The 23,793-nt window shown below is 42.8% G+C and overlaps 1 protein-coding gene across 4 annotated transcripts in view; it reads right to left on the bottom strand.

The window, feature by feature from the left end:
• Positions 1-22,019, bottom strand: part of Ltbp1 (latent transforming growth factor beta binding protein 1) — a 388,495-nt gene extending 366,476 nt beyond the window's left edge. For all 4 annotated transcript variants that reach the window (XM_076833843.2, XM_076833845.2, XM_076833846.2 and 1 more), the window contains exons 1-2: positions 21,162-22,019; positions 20,073-20,143 (exon numbers count right to left, since the gene is read on the bottom strand). In XM_076833843.2, coding sequence (XP_076689958.1) covers positions 20,073-20,143; positions 21,162-21,652 — 562 coding nt within the window. In that variant the 5' untranslated portion in view covers positions 21,653-22,019. The remainder of the gene's footprint in view (positions 1-20,072; positions 20,144-21,161) is intronic.
• Between the last annotated feature and the right edge of the window lie 1,774 nt (positions 22,020-23,793).

Below are 23,793 nucleotides of genomic sequence, written 5' to 3'. Positions count from 1 at the left end.
TTGGGAGAAATTATAAATATCAACCCCAAACAAAGAAAAGACCTAATGACTCAAGTGTCATTTTGTTTACTCTTAGCCTGATAATCCTATTCTTGTTAGGAATGGCAGAATAAACAACACCATCACTGCAGCTACTAGTGAGTGTGTGGCAGGGCTGGGTGGGTGCTGCTGGATGTGGGAGGTGGGACAGAGGGTCTTGAAAGGTGTTCATGCTTCTGAATACTGAGCAATCAGGAACTAATAAGCCCCATGCCCTTACTCATATTCCACCAATAATGTCTATTAAATCTGAACTGTAAGAATAGATCACTGCTCTCCTAAAACTTAGGAGCATCTGTCCCTCACTCAATCTTGGGCCCCCACATTAAGTACATCATCTCAGGTAGTAATTGCACCATTGGTCCACTATCTCAGAGGCAAAGAGCTTCCTCCATATAACCTGGATCCAGGGGTTCCCTCAGCTCCCAGGGACCCAGTATGATAGAAATGGCATGGGCCCCTGCCATCTTGAAATGGTCTTGCCTGACTCCTCAGTTTAAACAAGATGACTTCAGAGGTATTCTTGTGGCTGTTTTTAATGAATTACCACAAACTGGCTGGCTTAAAAGAACAAAAATTTATGCTTCGTATTTTTCAAGTCTTATAGTTTGACAGCCTTATCACTTAGGTAAAATCAAGGGGTCATCAGAGATGCAATACCTACAAAGGCTCGAAGGTTGAATTTGCCCCTTGCTTCTTCCAAGCACAGGTGGCTACCAGCATTCTTTGGCTTGTGGCTGCAACACTCCATCTTTGACTGGGTCTCCACGTTGTCTTGCCCTTCATACACGTCAAATCCTCCTTTGTCTCTCTCATGTAAGAACACTTGTGATGGTATTTTAGGCCCACCTGAATAATCCAGGAAAATCTTCCCATCTCAAGATCCTTAACTTAAACGTATCTGCAAAGCCCTTATCATCTACAGGTTGCAGGGATTAGGACCTGATATATTGGAAGGGACCATTCTGTCCAGCACAAAAGGACTGTCAAGCTCTCCACTGTAAATATGAACAGAGCCATTCCAGAGGAGTATGTAATGATGCATCTGACGTAGCAGCAACCTTCACATCCTGAAACAAACATGAGCAATAACAACAGTATTTCCTAAGCTCCTGCTTCATGTTTAAACCAGGCACCTTAATAGTTTTCTGCTGCTATGTAGGAATTATCAAGCTTCCCATATGACAGATGACAAAACTGGAGGCCTAATTTTAGATAATATCATTAATCCAAGATTACTAAGTAAGTTGCAGGGAAATTATTCCAGAGCTCCTTCCACTTCCCCAGGAATTCAGCTGCTGGTTCCTCATTCCCAATAACTATAGGAATCCCCAAGGCGAAAATATGTTGGCCCCAACTGATTTGACGCCCTCATGGAAACAGCAGCCAAGAACAGCAACCCTGAGCTGCAGGACAGAGGTCCTGAGGGACTTTCCTTCCTTCCTCTTTGCCTCATTCTAGGATTTCACTTCCTTCTCTCTTCCCAGTTTTCTATATCTTTCCACCCACCTTTCATGAAGAACCAATCTTCCCCAATTTACCCCCATTTGTCCTTATGTGTACCCCACCCCTAGCACTCTGATCACAGATGGGTGATGATATGGGGCTACTTTCCTGTCTCCCACTTTCCAACTGTAGCTGGACTAATTTTCTGTCCATCCAGCCTCTTTTCTTTGAGGGACCTTCCCCTCCTATTCCCAAATGCTCCCACCTAATACCTAAGAGCTCAGTGGGGCTGGCCCTGCTTCCCCATCTCATGCCCTTCACTACAACCCTAACCAATAAGAGCACTCGGAGCCTCTGGCCACGCAATTCATTCATGGATGGTGACATGAACCAAGCTTGTCCAATCACCCATCAGAATTCTCTCTGGGACTTATATCAGAGCACTGCAGACAGGGGCAGTATTTTGTCTTCCTCGGAGATCATTAGGTCTAAAGACAATGCAGGTTATGTGTTGTTGGTATCGTTTTGATGTTACATGGAAAAAGCCTGTTTGAAAACAGAAACAATTACAGGTTGACAGGGCTAAGACTTGTTGAGGGAGACAGGTTTCTGATCAGGGTCAGCTTCGTGGGCCCACGGGCTGGGCAGTCATGCAAGGCGCTGGGTTTAGAGGGGCCTTGTGCTTGATCAAATGCTCTGCTATCATCATCTTGAAATATAAAATACTGAACTGGGGATATAGCCCAGTTGGTAGAGCTTTTGCCTTGCATGCATAAGGCCCTGGGTTCAATCCCCAGTACCATAATAAAAAAAAAAAAAAGAGAGAGAGAGAGAAAGAAAAAAATTTTAAATATTTTTACAAGGCTTCCTTAATTTTCACTGGTCCCTGCATATAAAGTAGCAGGTTCTAATCCTATATCACCATTTGAACTTCTATACCCATGGGGCCCTAAGCCAGCATAAACCCTAGGACTCCTAGTTATCGGTCAACAGAGAGCTTCTTTTGCTAAAGCCAGGCTACTTGTAGCATCCACTCGCAACCAACAGGTCCACCTATCACCACCTCCAAGACCATCCACCATCCAACCACACCCTGCAGAAACCCACTCCACTCAGCCTTGGCTGCCTCTCCATTAGCCTTCAGCCAGTCTATTTCCTCACCATCTTCTTAAAAGCTCTGTCTTCCTCTGCCCTAGAAGCTGAGAGTCTGGATTTCCTAGAGAACACAAATAACTCTTAATTCAACCATCTATATGTTTACAAGACTCGCCTAATTGACTCAACAAGGTCAGGAGACATGAGAGATTCATTTATTCACTCAAAAAATGTTAACTGAGTACCTACCACGTACCAGGCACGGAAAAGATAAAAGAAACCTTTTCACTTCAAAGAATCCATGTTTTTCCTTCAGAAATCACACAGGCAGAGAAGCTTAGAAGTGGGAAAAGAAGCCAATCCTAAGTCAGAGATGGAAAGGGTAGAAAAAAGAATACTGAAGCCTTCCCTGAAGTTTCCAGAAGAAAGGAACAGAGTACATGCAAAATCAGGAAATGTCCTGGAGTGGTACACAGGGCCCCTCCCATCCCTGAGAGTCCCAATTCCCACCCTTCAACAATTTCAGACGCACCTTACCAGCAGCCTCTAATATTGAGAGAAAGAGGGGTCCCCAGGAGTATTTATACATCCAGCTTCTAGAGAAAGATCTGGATCTTTGTGAGGACAACTGTAATGCCTGATTAACCAAATGAGTATCGCTCAATCCCAAGAGGATGGGAGGGCATATTCCACCCAAGTGGAATCCAAGTAAGGACCTGAAGCTCACTTTCCCATAGCAACGTCGAGCTGGACCCTAAACTAGGGCAAACATCATCTGTGACTTTTGGATCACTCCCCCACAAGGTAATTGGAACACAAAGATGAAGATGGACAGTTCTGGGTAAGCATCCTGCTATGAGACTTCATCCCTGCACACCTTAGTGTGCTCATCTATAAAATGGAAGTTAATGCCAGGTGCAGTGGCACACCCCTGTAATCCCAGCAGCTCTAGAAGCTGAGGCAGGAGGATCAAGAGTTCAAAGCCAGCCTCAGCAAAAGCAAGGTGCTAAGCAATTCAGTGAGAATCTGTCGTCTCTAAATAAAATTCAAAAAAGGACTGGGGATGTGGCTCAGTGGTCGAGTGCCCCTGAGTCCAATCCCCAGTACTCCCCCCACAAAAAAAAAAAAAAAAAGGTAGCTGGTCATGGGCTTACTGTGGGCATGTCTGAAGTAATCTACCTCCAACAGCTAGCATAGAGCCTGACACAAAGAAGACTCACTATTTGTCAATGTTTCTTGTAAAAGGAACCACAAACCACCAACCACCAGCTGATGAAGACCCTTTAGGGACCCACTTTTTCTCAAGCCGGGGTCTTCTTGTCTCCCAGATGATAACTGCTTTGTCTTTCTATATTTGTAGTAGTAATGGTTATGTCAATGCTCTTTTAACAAAATGAAAAGATCCAAAATATAAGGCTAATTGCAATCAACATTTACATAGCACTTTCCTTTCAAGTCAATTCAAGTAATTTAAAAATGTATCTATTATCAAATCCCAGGGAAATGACAGGCAGAATTTTTTAAACTCTCTAGAAAGAGCCAACCAGAATCCACAAAACCTGGAAAGTCACTTTTCTTCTTTGAATACTTACTCTCCTCCTCTATAGAATGGGAGACTGAGAAAACATAAAAACGTGACCCTAAAGACTCTCAGGTCTCTCATCCTGACCCACACGCCCACAGGTCAAGCCCACTGCTCCAGGTACAGCTGAGCTGAGAGACTGCTCTCCTGTTCTGGAAAAAAAGGGAGATTTACAAGATCAGAGGGCCTTTCAAAGGCCACGGACTGAGTCATGAGAAATGTCAGAAAGATGAAAGGTGAATCTGAAATTTATTCAGATCTGAAAAAAGAGATGTAGCCAAAACCACTAATAGGGACAGCAGTAGAATAAAATGAACCCAGCAGAAACAGCCTTGGGCTCGTCCAAGTACATCTGGCAAAGTGTCATCCTGGTGTCTCTGTCTACTGGCATATGGCTCTGAGCTGGGTGTGGAGCCCAACAGTCACTGTCTCCATTTTATTATACGGTAGGTGGTTCTGTGTATGGTATTCTTGAAGAAAATCCTTGGGGGCCCTCCTTTGACTGCTCTGAAAAGCTAAAAGCACTCACAAATATAAAAATATGTCTTCATAATCCTAAATGCCCCTCCATAGAAAAAAATATATCATAAAACACACAACTTAGAAGAAAAATATTTAGGATTATTTTGACAATCTGACTTTGTGATCCAATGGTCAAACTTAGGACTTGAATAAAAGGGAAGGATTGTCAGGAGATGCTTTAGAAAACTTACAACTTGTAATTTATCTGTAAAATAAATTCAACTTCCAAACTCAGTCCAGCAAGCAAGGAGCCTAGAAGTCATCTAGCAAGCTGAACAAAACCTGGAAAATCAACAATCTTCCTAAGTCTGTCAGAGAAATAAGGTCACAGAGCATCATGCTGCTCCCTAAGATGGAGAGACTGGTGGGGAAATGTCAAGAAAAATAATTTACCAGAGCAGAAAATACTACTGGAACCAATATCAACTATATAATGATTAGGCTATCAAGAAAAACCACAAGGCATACTAAAAGAGAAAAAAATACAGCTTATAGAGACCAAGAATGCATCAGGACAGGGATATTGGAATTATCAGACCAGGAACTTAACGATGACTAATATGCTAAGTGATATAAAGGATAAAGTAGATGGCAAGCAAGAACAGGTGAGCAATGTAAGCAGAGACAGAAATCCTAACAATGTAAAAGAAATGCCACATACCCAAAACGTGATAACAAAATGCAGAATATGACAGATGGGCTCATTAACAGACTGAACATGATTAGGATAAGAATCTCTGAGCTTGAAGACATGTCAACAGATACTTTCAGAATAGTGAAAAGCAAAGAGATAAAAGAATTAAAACTACAAAAGGATTAACTAGTGAGTAACAGGAATTCTAGGAAAAGATGAGAGAAAGGAACAGAAGAAATATTGAAGGAAAATGAGCCAAATTCACCCTAATTAACATCTGCCACCCAACCACACATCCAGGAAGCTCAGAAACAACCAAGGATTTGCCAAAAAAGCTATACCAAGGCATATCATATTACACTGCAGAGAATCAGAGATAAAGGGAAAGCTCTTGAAGGAGGCCAGAAGCCTCCCACCCACACTGAGGAGCAAGGATAAGAATTACATCTGATTTCTTCTCAGAAACCATGCAGCAAGAAGACAGTGGCAGGACAGAGTTACACAGTTGGTTGGGAAAGAAAAAGCCCCACCTAATAATTCTGTGCCCTACAAAATTATCTTTCAGAAGTGGGAGTGAGACAGTGGAAGGAGACGGACACCATCACCCTGAGTACATGTATGAAGACACAAATGGTGTGACTCTACTTCGTGTACAACCAGAGACACGAAAAATTGTGCTCTATGTGTGTAATATGAATTGAATTGCATTCTGCTGTTATATATAACAAATTAGAATAAATAAACAAACAAGCAAACAAATAAATAAATAAATAAATAGAAGTGGTGGTCATAAAATATTTTGTCAGAGAAACAAAAATAGGGGGAATTTCTTGGGGGTAGATCCTTCTTGCAAGAGTTTAAAAAAAGAGACAGAGGTCTTGAAACTCAGATCTAAATAAAGAAGAGCTTTGTTTTTCTCATTCTTAATTTATCTAACAGAAAAGAGTTTGTCCAAAATAATAATAGAAACAATGTATTTGATTATCTACACATGTGTGTATATGTACCTGCCTATATGTGCATAGGTATAAATGAAATGTATGACAGTAGCGATACAGGGGACAGGCATTAGGATTATTTTGTTGTTAGTTACACCACCAATGAAGAGGTATAGTGTTATTTGACAGTGGGCTTGGATTAGCTGTAAATATATACTGCAACTACTAAAAAAGGTAATTAATATAATTAAATATATATAAAAGAAAGCATAGCTACTAAGAGAGGAGAGCATTTACATAAAATGTTCAATCAAAGCCACAAAAACAGGGGGAAAAAATGGAAGTCAAAAATGGGAACAAAGAACAAGACAATGAATAGAATATAAAAACAAATGTGGTAGATATTAACCCAAGTATATTCATGATCACCTTAAACATCCATGGTCTAAATACACCAATTAAAAGACAAAGACGGGCTGAGAATATGGCTCAAGTGGTAGCACGCTCTCCTGGTATGCATGAGGCACGGGGTTCGATTCTCAGCACCACATGAAAAAGATATTGTGTCCACCTAAAACTGAAAAATAAATATTAAAAAAAAAGACAGAGGTTGTCAGAGTGAGGCAAAAACAATACCCAACTATTCATTGTCTACAAAAAAAAATTTCAATATAAAGACAGGATTGGAGAAAGAGATATAATGCTAATGCCAATTTTTAAAAAGCAGTAATAGCTACATTAATTTCACACAGAGTTGACTTCAGAACAAAGTTATCATTACATGATGGTAAAGGGGAAGATTCTCTAAAAAGACATCCCAGTCCTTAGTTTATACACACCTACTTTCAGAACATCAAAATATGTGAGGCAAAAAATGGTAGTCCTGCAAGGAGAAACATGAATCCATCATCACATCTGGAGCCTTCAACACCCTCTATCAGGAAAAGACACATTCAGCAGGCAGAAAATTAGTAAGGACACAGTTGGGATTCAACATCCCCATCAATTATACCAGCTATAACTGACATCTGTCTTCTAATTTATCTAACAACAGCAGAACACATGCTTCTCAAGTTTACAAAGAACCTTCACCAAGATCCCTGGGATTACAGTCGTGCACCACCATGCCCGGCTTTTAAACCCATATTTTAAAGTGATATCTCATATCTGAGTCTTTTCAAAATTTTTCTAGGACTGTGGCCTTTATATGATATTTAAACACTTGGATGCCTATGAGAAGAAATATACAGGGCCTGTGGCTCAGCGGCAGAGCACTGGTCTACCTAACATGTGTGAGGCACTGGGTTCAATTCCTAAGGTCCATTGACAATTAAAACATTAAAAAAAATATACAGATGTTTGGAAATAGCTACATGCCACTCGCATTAAAATACTTTTAATGAGATATAGCCTTTACTACAGTAACTAATTATTTAAATAATCCTTCTCCAAAAAAGTACCTTTCTACCTAAAGAGGTAAAAGACCTAATTTTTTTTCCATACTCAGGCACAACATCTGTGCATTCATTTATTTTAAAGAAAGTGGGGAAAAGATACATAAGGAGGAAAATCTTCCCCATTTCACAGGAGAAGCAACCCAGCTCCTTCATCAACTGTTTCTTCAAAGAGTCCTAGTCTTATAATAGGCAATTATTTTCCTAAAAATACATGTAGTAAAAGTATGTCACTGCTGAAATTCTTAACTGGACCATTTTCAAACACCCAATGCCTTCCTCCGGCAACTTCCAGGGTTGAACCAGCATAATCCCAAGGAACAGCCAAGCAGCACCCACTCTTCACCTCTCCTCTGCTGGAATTTCCTGAAATTGAAACAAGGAAGCACTGTCCCTGCTAATGGTGAGGGAATGCTATTGCCTTGCTCTTCATTTCACTTTTAAACTATTTTTAAAAAGAGGAACTGCCTCTAAAATAAAATGTCTCAATCACTCTTTTGTTGCTTTTATTAACTGCCTAACATTTTTCTCATCATTCCTTGTCTTTAACATCTTTTATCCCAGCATGTGCACTTTAAACCCAGGGTCCCCAAGCTTCAGGGTGGATCTGTCAGGTGGATGATTATGAAAATAAGGGTCATCGGATCTACCCGTGGGATTTCTGTTTAGGTAGATTTGTGGTAGGACCCCAGAAACTGCATTTGGGACACATCCCATGGTTGGTTTTGATGCATGGAGCTTGGGTACCAGACCTTGATAAAAACAGTTTTTAAGAATATAAAGAAGTGTGCTTTAAGCATCTTCTATATTAAGGAACAGAATTAGAAAGACTTAACCACATGAAGCTCCCATTTACAGGTGTTTTTGCAGGTCTCTCAATAAAATACAAAACAGGGCTGGGGATATGGCTCAGTGATTGAGTGTCCCTGAGTTCAACCCCAGATAACACCCCCCAAAAGGATATAAACATATATAAATAATAATAAATTGTTTATATATTATTAAATAATTGCCTATTATAAGACTGGAAGATGAGAAGAAAAAGTAACATTTTTATACTGTTGGCAGGATTGTAAATTAATACACCCACTATGGAAATCAGAATGGAGGTTCTTCAAAAGACTAGGCATGGAACCAACATATGACCCAGCTATAACATTCCTCAATATTTACCCTGAAGAATTAAAGTCAGCATACTACAGGGAGACATACCCATGTTTATAGCCGCACAATTCACACAGCCAAACTATGGAACCAGCCTAGATGTCCATTAATGGATGAATGGGTAAAGAAAATGTGGTAGATATACACAATGGAGTTTTATTCAGCCATAAAGAAAGATGGAACTCTGTCATTTGCAAGAAAATGAACAGAACTAAAGATCATCATGTTAAGTGAAATAAGTCAAACTCAGAAGTTCAAAGGTCATATGTTTTCTCTCTCATATGCAGAAGCTAGAGAAGGAAAAGGAAAAGAAATGTGGGGACAGATCTCATGAGAATCAAAGGGAGATCAGTAGAGGAGAGAGACCAAGGTAGAGATGGAGGGGGAAAGCACTGAGGAGTGATATTGATCAAATTATATTGTTATATTGTGTGTATGTAGAAATATGTAACAACAAATCCCATCACTATGTACAACCAGAATGCACCAATTTAAAAATGTGGAAAAGAGTAAAGGAAGGCATGAAGAAATTTTGCCATCAAAAGAACCTCTAACACTTAAAACAGGACATTTCAAACTGTTGCGTGGGGAAGTTTGCTGTAACATACATTCCCTTATAACAAAAAGAACTGTTTAATGACATAATCTCAGTATCCGTTGATTTAAATGAATTTCAGCTGGCTTTCCACTCAAAAACAAATGTGACTTGTAGGGTTTATTAATCAAGAAACCTTACTGAGGGGCCTATTGTATACACAGAACTCAGGGTAGGCCAACTTCCTAATGGATAAAAGAGTCAAACAAAAGCACAGTCCCTGCCTTTAATTCACTTATCGTCTGTATTATTTTACCTCCAATCACTAAGAAATTCTGGACGAACTTAATCTTTTCACTATCAAAAACAAAGAAAGGAACAGGGCTTTCTCAAAAGGATTCTTGTCTTTGCCTGCCCTCTACTTTTAGAGAATAAAGCAAGTTCGCAGGGGTGGAGGACTAGAGTGGACATCTAGGAGTTTTGGCTTCTTTTCACATCAGTTTCCAGGAGATGACCCACAGTCACCCGGTGGTAACCTTAATGATCAGTATAAAGACCCGAGTGAGGCACAATCTCTTTAATCGTCAAAAATCCACTAGAATTGGGTGGTTTTATGCATTCTATTTTTCAAGACAAAAAAAAAAAAAATACACAAGACAATGTAGAAAAAAACGCTCACAGAACAGCCACAAAAACCTTATTAATAATCTCACCTTATGTTTACATGGCTCTTTGGTGAAACATTTCCATGAATCTCATTATGTGGTCTTTACCACAAGATGGGAGATGGAGCCAACAGCCAACCCTACTTGTAAATTATATCCTGAGGGGGGTGAACAAACTTCAGAACAACATTCAAATATATTCCAAAATTGTTTAACTGCCACTTCTACACATTCTATATGCTGTCTGAGAATTTTCTATGATCATCAAAATGAGATTTTTTTTACCATTAGTTTTTGAAAGATTTGCCTTTTAGCTAGTACCATGTGAGGAGCCCCACTAATTGGACTTTTTCAAGATGAAATTTTTGTTTGTTTGTTTTTTAAGTTGTAGGTGGACACAATACCTTTATCATACTTATTTATTTTTATGTGGTGCTGAGGATCGAACCCAGTACCTCCCACGTGCTAGGCGAGTGCTCTACTGCTGAGCCACAACCCCAGCCCCAAGATGAAATCGTTTTTATTTATCTTGTCACCTGTTGCTGACAACCCTCCTGTACTGCCTTACAACCCTGCAATAGGCCAGGCTTAGCCCCACCCCAGGACATCCATGCTAGCTATTCTATGGGCCTAAAATGCTCCTCTCCCGGTCCTTCTCATGTCACTCAGGCCTCACATGTCACTTGCTTATAGAGACCTTCCCTGATCTCCCCTACCCCCAACTCCAGCCCCATGACTCTAACCTATTACCTTGTTTTACTTTCTTCATAGTGATTACCAAGCTTCTGTGTACCAGGATCTAATATAGAGAAGCTCAGAGAAGTGCCAGAAATGAATCCATTCATTCATTCATTTATACCATAAAGGTCTGTGTGTTTACAGTGTTTACTAAGCATAAAAAGATAGCTATGGCCAGATCCCTAGCATCACAGAACTTCCTTTTAAGCTGAGAAGCCAAACTCACCAATGACTGTGATACAATGTAAAAAGTGTTAAGAAAAAAAAGATCTGTATACCTGATGTTCCCAACAGTGACGTGACTAGGATGGGAAATGCATGGTATTCTCCTCTATGAGAAGGATGGGAAAAATATCAGAGGAGTAAGTTGATCTGCTCTAAGTTTCACAGCCATCAAGAGGCAGAAGTCTTTCCACTGTTGAATCAATGTAACAAATGATTTATCAAGGTGAGATGATATGCCTTGGACAATTTCAACAACTTGTGAAACAGTTTTGAAGATGCCAGCTCATAACTACCCATTTGACACAAAGTTAAAATGATGTACATCTGGCTTATGGATGAAAGCCACAGAGATTTACCTTTTAATTGAAAACAATAATAAAACAGGTTCACGCAGGGTTGAAATCACATTGAAGTTATTGGGTAATCCTATGAGAAATAAAACCTGTCCAAGTCCACAAAGACAAATGATCCTTATCGTTCTATTTTCCTTACCTTTTTTTTTTTTTAATCATTATTTTCCTCTGGTAACTTTTACTTTTACCTCTTATCTCCTCTGTGAGGATTCTCCTTTAATTCACTACCAAAATCCCTGTAAAGGGTTCCCTCCACTCACAGGTTCTCACCTCTAAATAACAGATCCCATCAGTGCAGGAGGGCCGACCTCATCAACTCTCCCCGCCTTCACCCCGTCTTCCCATCCCTTGTCCAGGCTCATCGCTTCTCTGGCCCAGGAGAACCAAGAGCGTGTATGAGAAAACCAGCCCATCCATCTTCTAATTTACAAAACATGACGTTTCGCAAACTGTTTACTTATGTCCCTGCCAACAATATTACTCAAATGCGGTGGAGTGAAAAAGCTACAGGGAATAGTGTAGTTGGCCAAGAGCAGTATTTGGGGATCTAAAATTACAGGGGAAAATCATACAACATTCATTTTACTTAGTCCCAAATCTCTATCAGATGATGTTGAGCAGAAAGATTCTAAAATTGGCAGGGAGAAAGGAAAAGTCATCTTAAAGTTTGGGCCATGCCAGGGCAGCCTCGCCAAAAGAAGGCAGAAGAAAACAGAGTAAGGTGTGCGCCTCGGAAAGCTGTTGTAAGCAGCAGTGTCTCGTGGGCCAGGAAAAGCACACAGAAACTGTGGCTGCGAGAAACGAATGGAGATTGCTGCCAACAGATGACAGACAACAAAGAAAGAAGGCAGTATTCTTTATCTAGTATTCAGAGGACAGCATTTACGCTACAGCAGAATAGGAGAAGCTAGATCTGTTCAATTCTATTCCAATTCAATTAGCAGGAGGGGCCAAGTACTTAAAACAATTGCAAAGAAAATCCTGCATCTCAGAGCTCAACACTCAGGAGGAGACAAGCTGCATCTACACCAAGAAAGGGGGAAATGAGCCTGCTTTGAGAGCAGCAAAAAGAACCCCATTTTTCACCAGGGCTCTGAGGAGGGTGTGTAAGGCAGTAGAGCCCAGGAGGGAGGAGTCCTGACCAAACAAGAGCCCCCCAAGAGCCATTTTTATCAAGTTTGGTTCTGCAGGGGCCCTGCTCTCTAAGTATATTTCATGTATTACCTCATGCAGGCCCCCAACAGGAGTCCGAATGTCCGTCCAGATGGCCATGATAACTATTTAGCGAATAGCGTTAACCCAACCCTTACTCAGGGTCTCACAACTGTCTACCCAAGGCATGGCAGGAGGAAATATTAAGGTCAAGAGAAAAGTCCTGAATTCTAACTCCAAAGACATAACTGAGCCACACTGCCTCTAGTTCAGGGATAGTCAAACTGAGACCCAGTAAGGGGAGGAAGAGGAGAAAGGTCACAAACGCAGGTCAGATACCAGGAGGAAGCAGAAATAACTAGGAGCATTGCCTTCTCATAATCAAGTGGTTTGGGGTCTACACTACAACACAGTCTCCAAACCCAACCCACTGTGTGCATGAAATGTTCAATCCATAAGAACCAGGGCAAATTAATAGGTATACAGAAGCAGATACATATAAATATAACTCTGATGTATTTTTCCATATGTACCAAAACAACCAATTTGTGTCACACCAACAAATTATGTATTATTTTCTCTACACTGAAAAGGTAGGAACCATCATTAGCAAAATATATATTTAGAGCAAGATAAGACATCGTTTGTCCCTTATGTATAAATCATTGTTTAATTATCACATCAGGGAGCTTTTAAAAACCTAACCCTGAAGGGTAGCTGCTAGGTACTTTATTTGCTATATATTGTATATTTAAAATTTTCATAATTAAAAATAGAATATTTAGTGGAAAAAAACATCCAAATGTTCCAAAGGATTTAAATCTTTTTAAAAATTATTTAATCATCTATGTATCATTACAAATTTTGCAAATTTCAAAGTCTTACAAAATGATACCTATGGAGTAAATGCTCAATCATCTAAAGAAAAATTGAATAGAAATACTCCATATGCAGCTACCTTTAACCCTATGTACTAGTCACAAATGAGCAAATCCAATATTTAGGGTTGCTCCTGCCTTAGAAATTTCTCTAAAATGGGTCTTGAATTTTCCATAAAAAGTGTCATAAGTATTGCCTAGGCCTGGGTTTCTCCTGGATCCAGGTGTCAAAATGTGGGTCATCTACATCTACATGGGTATAAGAGTTGGGGGAGGGGACATCTAGTTTAAGCCCCAGAAATTCTGAATTCTGATTCAGTTAAGTGCTTAAAGTGCTTTAACTATAATTCTGCTAGATGTTCATGTTTAAGAATCACCCATCTAGAACCTCTTTTAAAACAGGACAAAAAAAAATTAGCCAGAGGCAAAACTATAATCATCAGTGGCCAATTCCTTCTGTCTCCCAAGACTCCCTGGAGCAGCCAGAGTTTTGGCAGTAGGGGAGAAGCCAAGCCAGATCCAGCCACAGACTGTAGCAGGAGACCAATCAAGCTCCCAGGAATCTGGGGAATCCCAAGTGCCCTGGGAGGAGCAGCTCTGAGTAGCCCACCTCTCCAGCACATGGGCATGATACCCCTGGGCTTGTATAATGGGCTTAATTGTGCCATATCCCATATAAAGATCTGTAGGAATTCTGATTCCCAAGTACCTGAGAATGTGACCTGATTCAGAGAGAGGGTCTTTACAGAGGTCATCAAGTTCAAAGGAGGCCACGCAAGTGAGCCTTAAGCCAATGACTGGTACCCTGATACAAAAGGGAAATCTGGACTCGGAGGCAGATGCACACAGAATGAAAGCAAGGTGAAGAGACACAGGGAGGAGAGGGCCACCTCTGGGGCAAGGAGAGAGGCCTGGACAGAGCCTTCTCTCACAGCCCTCAGAAGAACCAACCCTCTTGACACTTGATTTTGGGCTTCTGGCCTCCAGAACTATGAGACAAGAAACTTCCATTTTCTGAGCCACCAAGTTGTGGTACACTTCTTGTTGTTGTTACGGCAGCTAATACAGCTTGGAAATTTTTGAAGCAAAAAATTAGTGAAAGCAACCCAGGTGAGCTGGGGCTTTCAGGAGAGAAAAGACCTAAACCTTGAGAGAAAATGTTGCAGCCTGGACATCAGATAGCTCAGGGCCAGAGAAAAAGTCACCGATCTGCACCGGTGTCTGAGCAATGACCCCTACTGATGAAAAGGGACACAAATCATGCCTGCCTCCATTATCCTTGCAGGATATGGAGACCAAGAGCTGCTCCCTGTAAGCTCTGAAGCCCCATGAACATTGCACTCTCCCCACCAGCAGCTCCTCCTGTATGAGCTGATGTGGGTCAGGTGAAGAGGGTGACACAGCCCTCACACTGGGTCACTCCCGCCCTTGCTAGGAAGCACTTAGAAGTAAAATCTTCATTCTAGGAAAATTTACTTTGAACTCCCCGACACATCTGAGTATGTCTGGAACATCCACAACAGCAAACAAAAGGCTGTTGCAGAAGCTTTTATGGACAAGTCAGGCTTCCTAAGGGCCCAGGGTTCATTGGGCCGCAAAAACTTGACAAAGCAGACCAGGCCAGGACAAGCCGAGTGTTCAGTCTGGCCCCCAGGCCGGGGGAGGGCTCCACTGGGAAGGGTTAAGTACTATCGCAACACAGAATTTATGATTCCTAAATGTTTGTTTTAACTAGTGTTGAGAACACATATTCGACCCAGTGTGAACTTGACCTCTGGGTCCCTCTCCCTTCCCCAAGCTGTCTGTGCTGTATGACAAGATTTTCCAGCAGTCCCTCCCACCCCTGCTCCCAACAGTGGGGCCAGGGATGGGGTCAGGGCAGCCCTCCCACCAGCTGCCATGGTAAGCCAACTGCAGAACATTGGCAAATCTGCCGTCAATGTCAATAGCAGGCGTAAAAAAATTGTGTATTCTTCCTGGGCCTCACCCAAGCTTGGCCCACACAATACCCAGCCAAAAGGGGTGGAAGATAGCCCAAGAGGGTCCTCTCAGTCAACTGAGCTCCAGTCGTGTTACACCCTCCTGGATGATGCCACCTACTATCACCGAGGATACAAAAGTTCAGGTCTCCTTTGCGTATAACTCTAGGAACATTTCTAGGGTTGGCTTTTGTTTTTTTTCCAAAGCAGTGTGGGCTGAATGCCAGTGGAAAAGCAATGGAATATCGATTTTCTGTTCCTTGCTAAGGAGAGAACAAGTCATTTGATGTGCCATGAGTTACATGAGTAAAAACAGACCCTGTACTCCCTACAGCTGGCTGAGTTTCTCCTCTATTCATAGAACCTGGCACATGGTAAAAGCTAAACAGATATCCGTTAAATAAATGAAAGAACCATGCGTGCATTTATGAAGCCCTGGGACGTGCCAGGTACCCACTTTGGATTCACATCTGCCACCTTCCCTCCACCTCACTCTACCAGCCTGGCCTCCTTCTCTTCTCTCCATTATTCTTTTGTGTTTTCTGTTCCCATGTCCATTCTCCTTTTTAAAGTTGAGCCCACTGGCAATGACTCCAATCTGCACTTACCAGAAAGGAAGACAAAAAGACTGGAAGAGCCAAAGGCAGGAATGGGGGGATCCATTATGAACAGAGAAAAAAATGCGGGGGGTGGCAAAAATGTTATACACACCAGGGGTTTAATGCCCCACTCAAAAGACAAAGTCCCTAAACCACAAATCCTCCAACAAATGTTAAGTCTTTGGAAAGAGAACAAAGGTGGTAACATCTCTTTTGCCCTAAACAGGTATCACCATCCACAGCCAGCCAATATTAATAACTAGAAAAAACATAACCTATACTATGATTTCAACTCCTAGAGATCCACACACAAAGGGTGTCTGGAAAAGCAATATTAAAATGCAATTGGGCATCTCTACATAGGGACTGGGCGGCTGGAGCCCTGAGACCACCTTGGTAGATGCTCGTAGACATTCTTTGCCCCTGTGTGGGTCTGCTGCCTGCTCGTTTCACATCTCTGATTTGCAATTTAAGGTTCACTAAATCTTCAGTCTTCAGAAGCATTTGCCCATGGCAGATGTAAATTAAGTTTCAATCAACTCAAAACCATCCAAGCTGGCTCAAAGAGACATGTTATTTTCTTCATTGGAGTTAATCAAGTACTGAACACCATGAACATATCCAATCTCTTATGCGGAAATATCTTTGCATCAATTGGACAAGCTGTATTAACTGAACTTCTTCAGCCAAACTCTTTAAATTATCCTTAAAATATAATGACAAGTATTAAATATTCCAGGTTGTACATTGAAATGTGCATGCACATTTTATGAAGGAGGAATTTCATGTTGACATATCATTAATTTTTGTATTCTCACATGTAATAAGTCATACCCAAGGATGACTATTCAATCTTGACACGTTAGGGACAAGGGAAAGGAAGGAGATAACATATCAATTTATTTTGTCATCTAAATAGCACTGCTATTTACTGAAATAATTACAATGACACAAACTGGTGATGAGATTTTTTTTTCCCATTCAATTTATGGATACTCCAGGGAGTACTTTTCCTCTAAGTGGAAAGCTTTAAAACAAAGAGAACTAGAGGCATATATTTAGTCTCTTAAAATTCTTTTAAAATAAGTCATTCAAGGGTACAAACAACCCAAACAACTTCAAAGCTATACAGATTGTGCATTCTTAATCCAAAAAATCCAAAATCCAAAATGCTGCAAAATCCAAAAGTGTTTGAGTTTCAACAAGCCATCCATGAGGGAAATCCCACACCTGATCTCATGTGATAGGTCATAGTGAAAGCATAGGCATGCTAAAAATATTACATAAAATTACTTTTGAGCGATGTGTATAAGGTATATATGAAATATAATATGTCATAGTTGGACTTGGGTTTCATCTTTAAGGTTGGTATCTCATTATGTAATGGCACATATTCCAAAATTCAAAAATAAAATATCAAAATCCAAAACACTTCTGGTCTCAAGCATTTAGGATAAGGGATATTCAACCTGTAAAGTAAAAAGTTATCCACCTCTACATTTTTAAGAGAAAAGCAAAAGACCAATAGGAATACAAACATAGGGAAAGAAGAAAACCAAGTAATATATAAATGAGATAGGGTTTACCTGGCTTGAACCAATACAAACTGTTAAGAATGTTTCTGGTTTCATCAAGTTTTCATACTCACTCTTTTTTAACTTGGTACCTACAACAATCCTACAAAGGAGGCAAGGTTTTGGCACAGTCATTTCTGGATGGAATGGGGGTAGAAAGGTCAAGTGAATTCTCCAAAGCCAGACAGTTAATGAGAACTTCAGCATTTGAAATCTGGTCTTCTGAACCTAACTAAGGTCGCAGTCCTTCCTGGCCTCACACTGCCCAGCCATGAACACAAGCTTCATAGTATCAATGGTCCAGTCTAAAGGAGGAAGTCCCCCACATCATTTTGGATTTACCAGATACACATGAAATAAGTCCCCCATTAAAAATACCCACTTTATAGATATATTACTTTGGATTGAGCACTGACCTATCCTAGCAGCTCTTTTTAAAATACAATAATTCCTGAAGGGAGTTGTGACTTAGGTTTCCAGCATTTGGGTCTGAATTCATTTGTCAGAAAGGCCAGTTTTTTGAATGCTGAAAATCACAGAAAAGTGATGTTGCTTTGCTTAGATCCCAGTGCTGCCCACACACTACCTCCTAGGAGCTGGAAGGAAATTTTCAACCAAAAGCTACAGGCATTGGTAAGTATGTGAGATTAATTCAATATAGCAACCTTCTCTGGCACTTGAGTAACCATGCAACCTTAACTCTCTGACCCAAGGTCTTCTGTGGCCTTTCTCTTTCTGGATCACCAGGGGGCAAACCCAGCTAAACACGGGCACACAGGTATCTTTGTCTCCCTGGCCTGGAGAGGCAGGAAGCCAAGAGGTAATGCCCAAGATCTGGATGCTCACCTCTAGAGCATCTTTGAGTCTTCTAAACAGCCTGAAGTCCCAAATCCTCAGAAAACCAGAGACTAAGAGACAATCTTCTTTTCAGAGAGAGAGCTCAGTTATATCTTTTGCCAAGCAAACTTGTTAAACCTTGGAACACTCTCTCCAATAGTCATCAAGGAACATTGCTGGTCTTTGAAACCCTGACCTGTATGTTTAACCTCTACACAGCAATAGCCCACTGGAATGGTGCTGTCACAAACAGATTACTCCCATGTTTCAGGCAGACCACATCACATCAGGTTTGAGCAGATGGAGTTACTGGGGAAAAGGGAGGGAGTACCATTTGACGGGAGCCATTCTCAGGAAAATACTGGCACATTTCTGTCAAGTGTAATCTAAGAAGCTAAGAATTTAAAAAACTATGATTTAATCTAAAATGCTACAACCCTGAGTATTTCTGATCTCATGGTTTGTATCTGCGATTACTCCTTGATCATAGCCAAATCATAAAACATGTGGACACTTCTTTTTACAAAATTAAAGTCATGATGCCAAAGCCCCTGTTTCCTCCAAAGATTGAAGGTGTTTTCCAAAAAATAAGGTCACTCAAATGACAGTATCTGAAATTCTTTTTATTTACCCACCAGTATTTAAAAATCCAAACTACATATAACATTTTACTTGTTATGCTGCATACTGGGAAGCAGCTGAAATTTTGGACGATTCCAGTTCATATGGTAATGGTTCTAGCTCTGTGTGGAGAATATCTACCGGAGTTTAAATTTTGAGGAAGGGAATAAAACTATTTCCAGTTAGGATCAGACTTAACATCCGCCTGTCAAGAAGATCACGTAAGTTTAATTTAATGCTTAACTTCACAATGTATAGGGGAAATACTTTCCAATGTTCTCAAACCTATATACATCATTAATAGATGTTCTAAAACACTGCTAAGCCTGCATATTAACTGGAGAAGCAGGACAGAAAGCCCCACTGATAGTATTCTAGAAAACAATCAGGCCTCAAGGATGGAGACTTCTGATTGCTATTTTCAGAAAGATTTAAAAACTATTAATGTAGGGCTGGGATGTGGCTTAGTGACAGAATGCTTGCCTGGCATGCCTGAGATCCTGGGTTCAATCCCCAGAACCACCAAAAAAAAAAAAAAAAAATTAAATAAATATAAACACACACACACACACACACACACACACACAAACAAACACACATACACTCTCCAGAACAAAACACCTACTTCCCATTCCTCTCTTACAATCATTTTAAAGAATGTTTTTCATTTGTTGATAATATGTGTAAATTAATTACATAGGTTCTGCCATATGGGACAGCTCAAATTGGAATTTTTTTCCCTAGTTCCTGATTCACAGGTGTGACCAAGTAATTAATACCTCAGCTGATACAGGGAAATCTTGGATGCACAGTATGGTTCTGTACAACACTCTGATATAGGCACTGACACTGATGTTACTCTGAGTCAGCCCTTCCCAAATGCCAATGAAGGCTGCAGGTAAGAGGTGAACTGCATTTCAGATTTCAACTTCCCCAGGATAGCATCAGACCCTTCAAGTGGTCCCTGTGGGCTCCACCTCCTATGTGGACAACCCAACTCTGACCCATTTTGTGCAGAGCTGCTGTGGACATTGCAACTTACGTTTTGTGCACCTCTGGGAACCAGGAGCCTTACTCCAGCCATGGCAGCACTGCCCTCCACAGACATTGACCCTGAAACAAAGCAAGACCCCTGAGTCCAGCAGCAGTAATACTCCCTTCCCAAGTACCCAAGTTTCCAATAGGTTCCTAAAAGGCCAGCCTCCGGCTACCACACTCCTCAGATTGAAGAGGGTCCTAGCAGGTTTCCAGGATGACCAGCTCAAAGTTGCCCAAGTAGAAAGTTAAGGACCATATATCAGAGAAGGGTAGAGAATCAAAAGGCCTGCTTAACTTTGAGCTATACAGAGAGGAGACAAGGTCCAAAAAACATGGTTGTGTTAACCCCAAAATTAAAGTAGAGCCAAACATTCTGCATATTATCTGGGGCCAATTTGAAACAGTTTCAAAAAGAAGTGTCAAAAAAAAGAGTGAGGTCACACCACCTGGAATCATCCTTGAAGGAAAAAAGTCAAATAAGCAAAAAGTTTTCCCCATCCCAACTTTGTGACTAATGAGGAGGATCGGCAGTACAGGGCGGATACTTCCAGCAACCAGTAACAGAAATTTTCCAAACCAAAATTCTGTCGATGCTAAGACTCCACCCTCACCCCAGCAGAGCAGACCCCACAGGTGCAGGGAAGCGCAAGCTCACAATTTCTGAGATGCCCAAAAGTTCTAGGCCACAGAACAGGAGCTGGATCTTTACAGCCAGTCCTCCCTCAAAACATTTATTTTCATTAACTAGACCAAAATTGAAACTGAGTTGCAGAGACGTTTAATTGATGCTGTGGGATTAAGCTCTAGTGACTTCATGCTTACGCCCATCTTCTAGGAGCAGCTCGGTTGCGCACGGGAGGTTACGCCCCGGGCAGCCATGCCTTTTGTGTTTGCCCGCAGCTCAGTAACAATGCACTCCGAGTTTAACTTCAGTAAAAGTGCTAGGGCTTCCCCGCACCCCGCGCTTCTCCGGGCTCTCCAGGCGGGAAAGAGAAAGTCTACCCACCGCTCACGATGCCCTCAGCCACCGCAGGGCTCCGAGTGGCCCTGACCCCGCGGTCCCGGCGCGCGCTAGGCGGGGGTGTGGGCTTACCCCTGCAGCTGCTGCTTCTGGTGAACCTGCAGCCTCGAGCCCGCGCCGCTCTGGGTCTCCTGCGGCACTTTGGAGCGCACGACTTGCCTGCCTTGTTTGGTGAACGGGGCGGCCGCCGGATGACCGCCGGACTTGGGGTAGAGCTGCGCGCTGGGGCCCCCGGGACGCGCCGGCTCCGGCGGTGGCGGAGGCTGCCGGAGCCCCTGCAGGGCCGCGCCACTGGGTTTGCTCGTGCGCCGGGTCCGCTCCGAGGGAGCCCCGATCGAGGCGCGGCTGGGGGCGCCGGCGCCCGCGGAGCTGCGGCTGTACCTGGCGTTGAGCGCGACGTTGAAGGTCCTTGGGCGCGGGGGCCCGCCCAGGGGCAAGGAGCCTGCCGCCAGGCCGGGGCCCGGGCGCACCACGTACGTGATCCTCCGTACCCGGCCGTGCGCTGACGACGCGAGTAGCCCTGCCCAGAGCAGGAGCCCCCACCTGAGCCAGGCCCCCGCCATCAGCCCGCGCGACCCACCGATCGCGTCCGGGCCCCCGCCCCCGGCCGTGCGGCTCGCCTGGTGCGGCAGCCCTCGCCCTTCCCGGCGCGCTCCGGCTCCCCCGAGAGCTGCCGAGAGCCCGGGAAAGGTGGGGAGAAGGCCAACTCGGTTGCGAGAGAGGAAGTGCCGCGGACGGCGGAGCAGCCCCAGACCCCAGCCGAAAGTGGCTGGGAGGAGGGGGCGGGCGTGGGGGTGGGGAGCGCGGAGCCGGGAGGGGAGGGGCGAGGGGAGCTGTGCAAGGTGAGGGTCCGCCCGCCCAGCGGAGGGTGCGGAGGGCGCCGCGCCTGGGACCGGCGAGAGCGGGCGAGCGTGAGCGCGCGGGACGCTCGGAGGCAACCCCGCCGCAGAGTCTTTAAAAAGTTTCTCTCCGCCGGAGCCGAGTGTCAGATCGGAGCAGCCAATCTCCGGCAGACGTGACGTCAGGCAGTAAATCCTAATTGGGGAGCGCGTGAGATGAGCCCGAGCACACGCCGCCACCCTGCACATCCACCGAGATTGTGACTGTGGGTCGGCAAGGCAGAGGCCCCCCGCCCCGGTCTGTGCCCCGGGACAGCACAAAGGTCTCAACCAAGTCACTGGACGGTCCTTTCCTTCTGGAAGCCCTATAGGATGCGTTTGATATTGTTTGGAAGTCCAGGCACTTTCTTATCCGTGTTTCCTCAACTACTTGCTGCGCGAGTTGGATTAAAAATGCCAACTCTAGCCCCAGAAAAAGCTTGTCCGGGGTGCGCCGAGTTTTCCATCGGAAAAGCATTTAGATCCTCTCTGGGACTGTAAATTCCCGGTAACTGAGTTTTTGGTCAGCAACCTCTGTCTGGTACCCTACTACTCGCTCGGCAGGTACAATAGTGCAGGGTGGTCAGCAGGGGGCGCCCGCGCAGATGGGGAAAACCGCAGAAGCAGCCCTGCCCTTGGTCCTGCAGGATGGGAATGCAGAGTTTAGGATCCCTGAGAACCCCCCTAAGCCATTATTGGTGTTTTAATTTTTCAAAGTCAGGTCAATTTCCAGGACTTCAGTCCAAACGAATCACTCAGCCTGGAGGTGATCCAAGATCACATTAAGGGAGAAGGCAGAATGTTCCAGGGGACCCAGTTGCTCTTTGGGGAAAACCAGGAAATAATAGCAACTTTACTTCTCACACTTGAATTAAAAACGATGTCACCAGCAGAATGCATGATTTTACTATATGAATGCAAAAGAAAAGCCTGATCTTAACAATTTTTGCTTTGTTTTGGGTTTGGGTTTTTTTTTAGGAGGGGGTATTATTTTGTTGGTGGTGCTTTTATTCTAAGAATGGTGCATTTCCAAGTCTTTGATTTTTGTTCATGTTTATGTGTCGCTTTCCCTTTGCTTTCTTGTCTGCCTACAGTGGCCAGTAGACAATTGGTAGCAGGTGAGAATTGTTTAAGAAATATCAATGGAAAAGACATTTAAAATTGATAAAACCACCCATTCATCTGTATTTAATTTCTTTTTCTGTACGTTGGAGGAAGAACTCCAGTATTTGATTTGGCAGGAGGGGACCTCAGTACAAATGCCTGAACATCAGTTTCCTGTGGAACACTGTCCTGAGAGCCTCTGTCATGGAATAAATAAAGGCAGTAGAGGGAAGAGACCTCTCTCAGTTCTAGTCTTAGGCTGCGGCTGATTAGCTGAGTGACCACGGGCACTTCACCTCTCCTGACTGGACCTCAGCTTCCTCTTGGTGTCTTTAACTAGAGAAGAAAAGGGGGAAAGAAAGGTGGGGGGATCTTATGAAAATCAAAGGGAGATCAGTAAAAGAAAGGGACCAGACAGTGGGAAGAGGAGAAGGTGAGGGGAAATACTGGAGAATAATATTGACCAAATTATATTGTGTGCATGTACGAGTAGGTAACAATAAATCCCACCATTCTGTACAATTAGAATGCATCAATAAAAATATGGAAAAAAATAAAACAACAAATAAAAATAAAATTGTCTTCCAGCCCTAACAGTCTACAGCTCTGAAAACATCCAGGGTCCCTCTGGACAGGATCATTCTAGGTCAGTCTCTGAGCTAGGCCAAAGTGAACCAGCTGAGAAAAATTAAGGAAGGAGGAGGGTCAAGAAGACACCTGGT

The sequence above is a fragment of the Callospermophilus lateralis genome, chromosome 14, assembly GCF_048772815.1.
Source record: "Callospermophilus lateralis isolate mCalLat2 chromosome 14, mCalLat2.hap1, whole genome shotgun sequence".
Taxonomy (NCBI): domain Eukaryota; kingdom Metazoa; phylum Chordata; class Mammalia; order Rodentia; family Sciuridae; genus Callospermophilus; species Callospermophilus lateralis.
The sequence above is the reverse complement of the archived record's forward strand: the minus strand, read 5'-3'. Positions and strand labels throughout refer to the sequence as shown.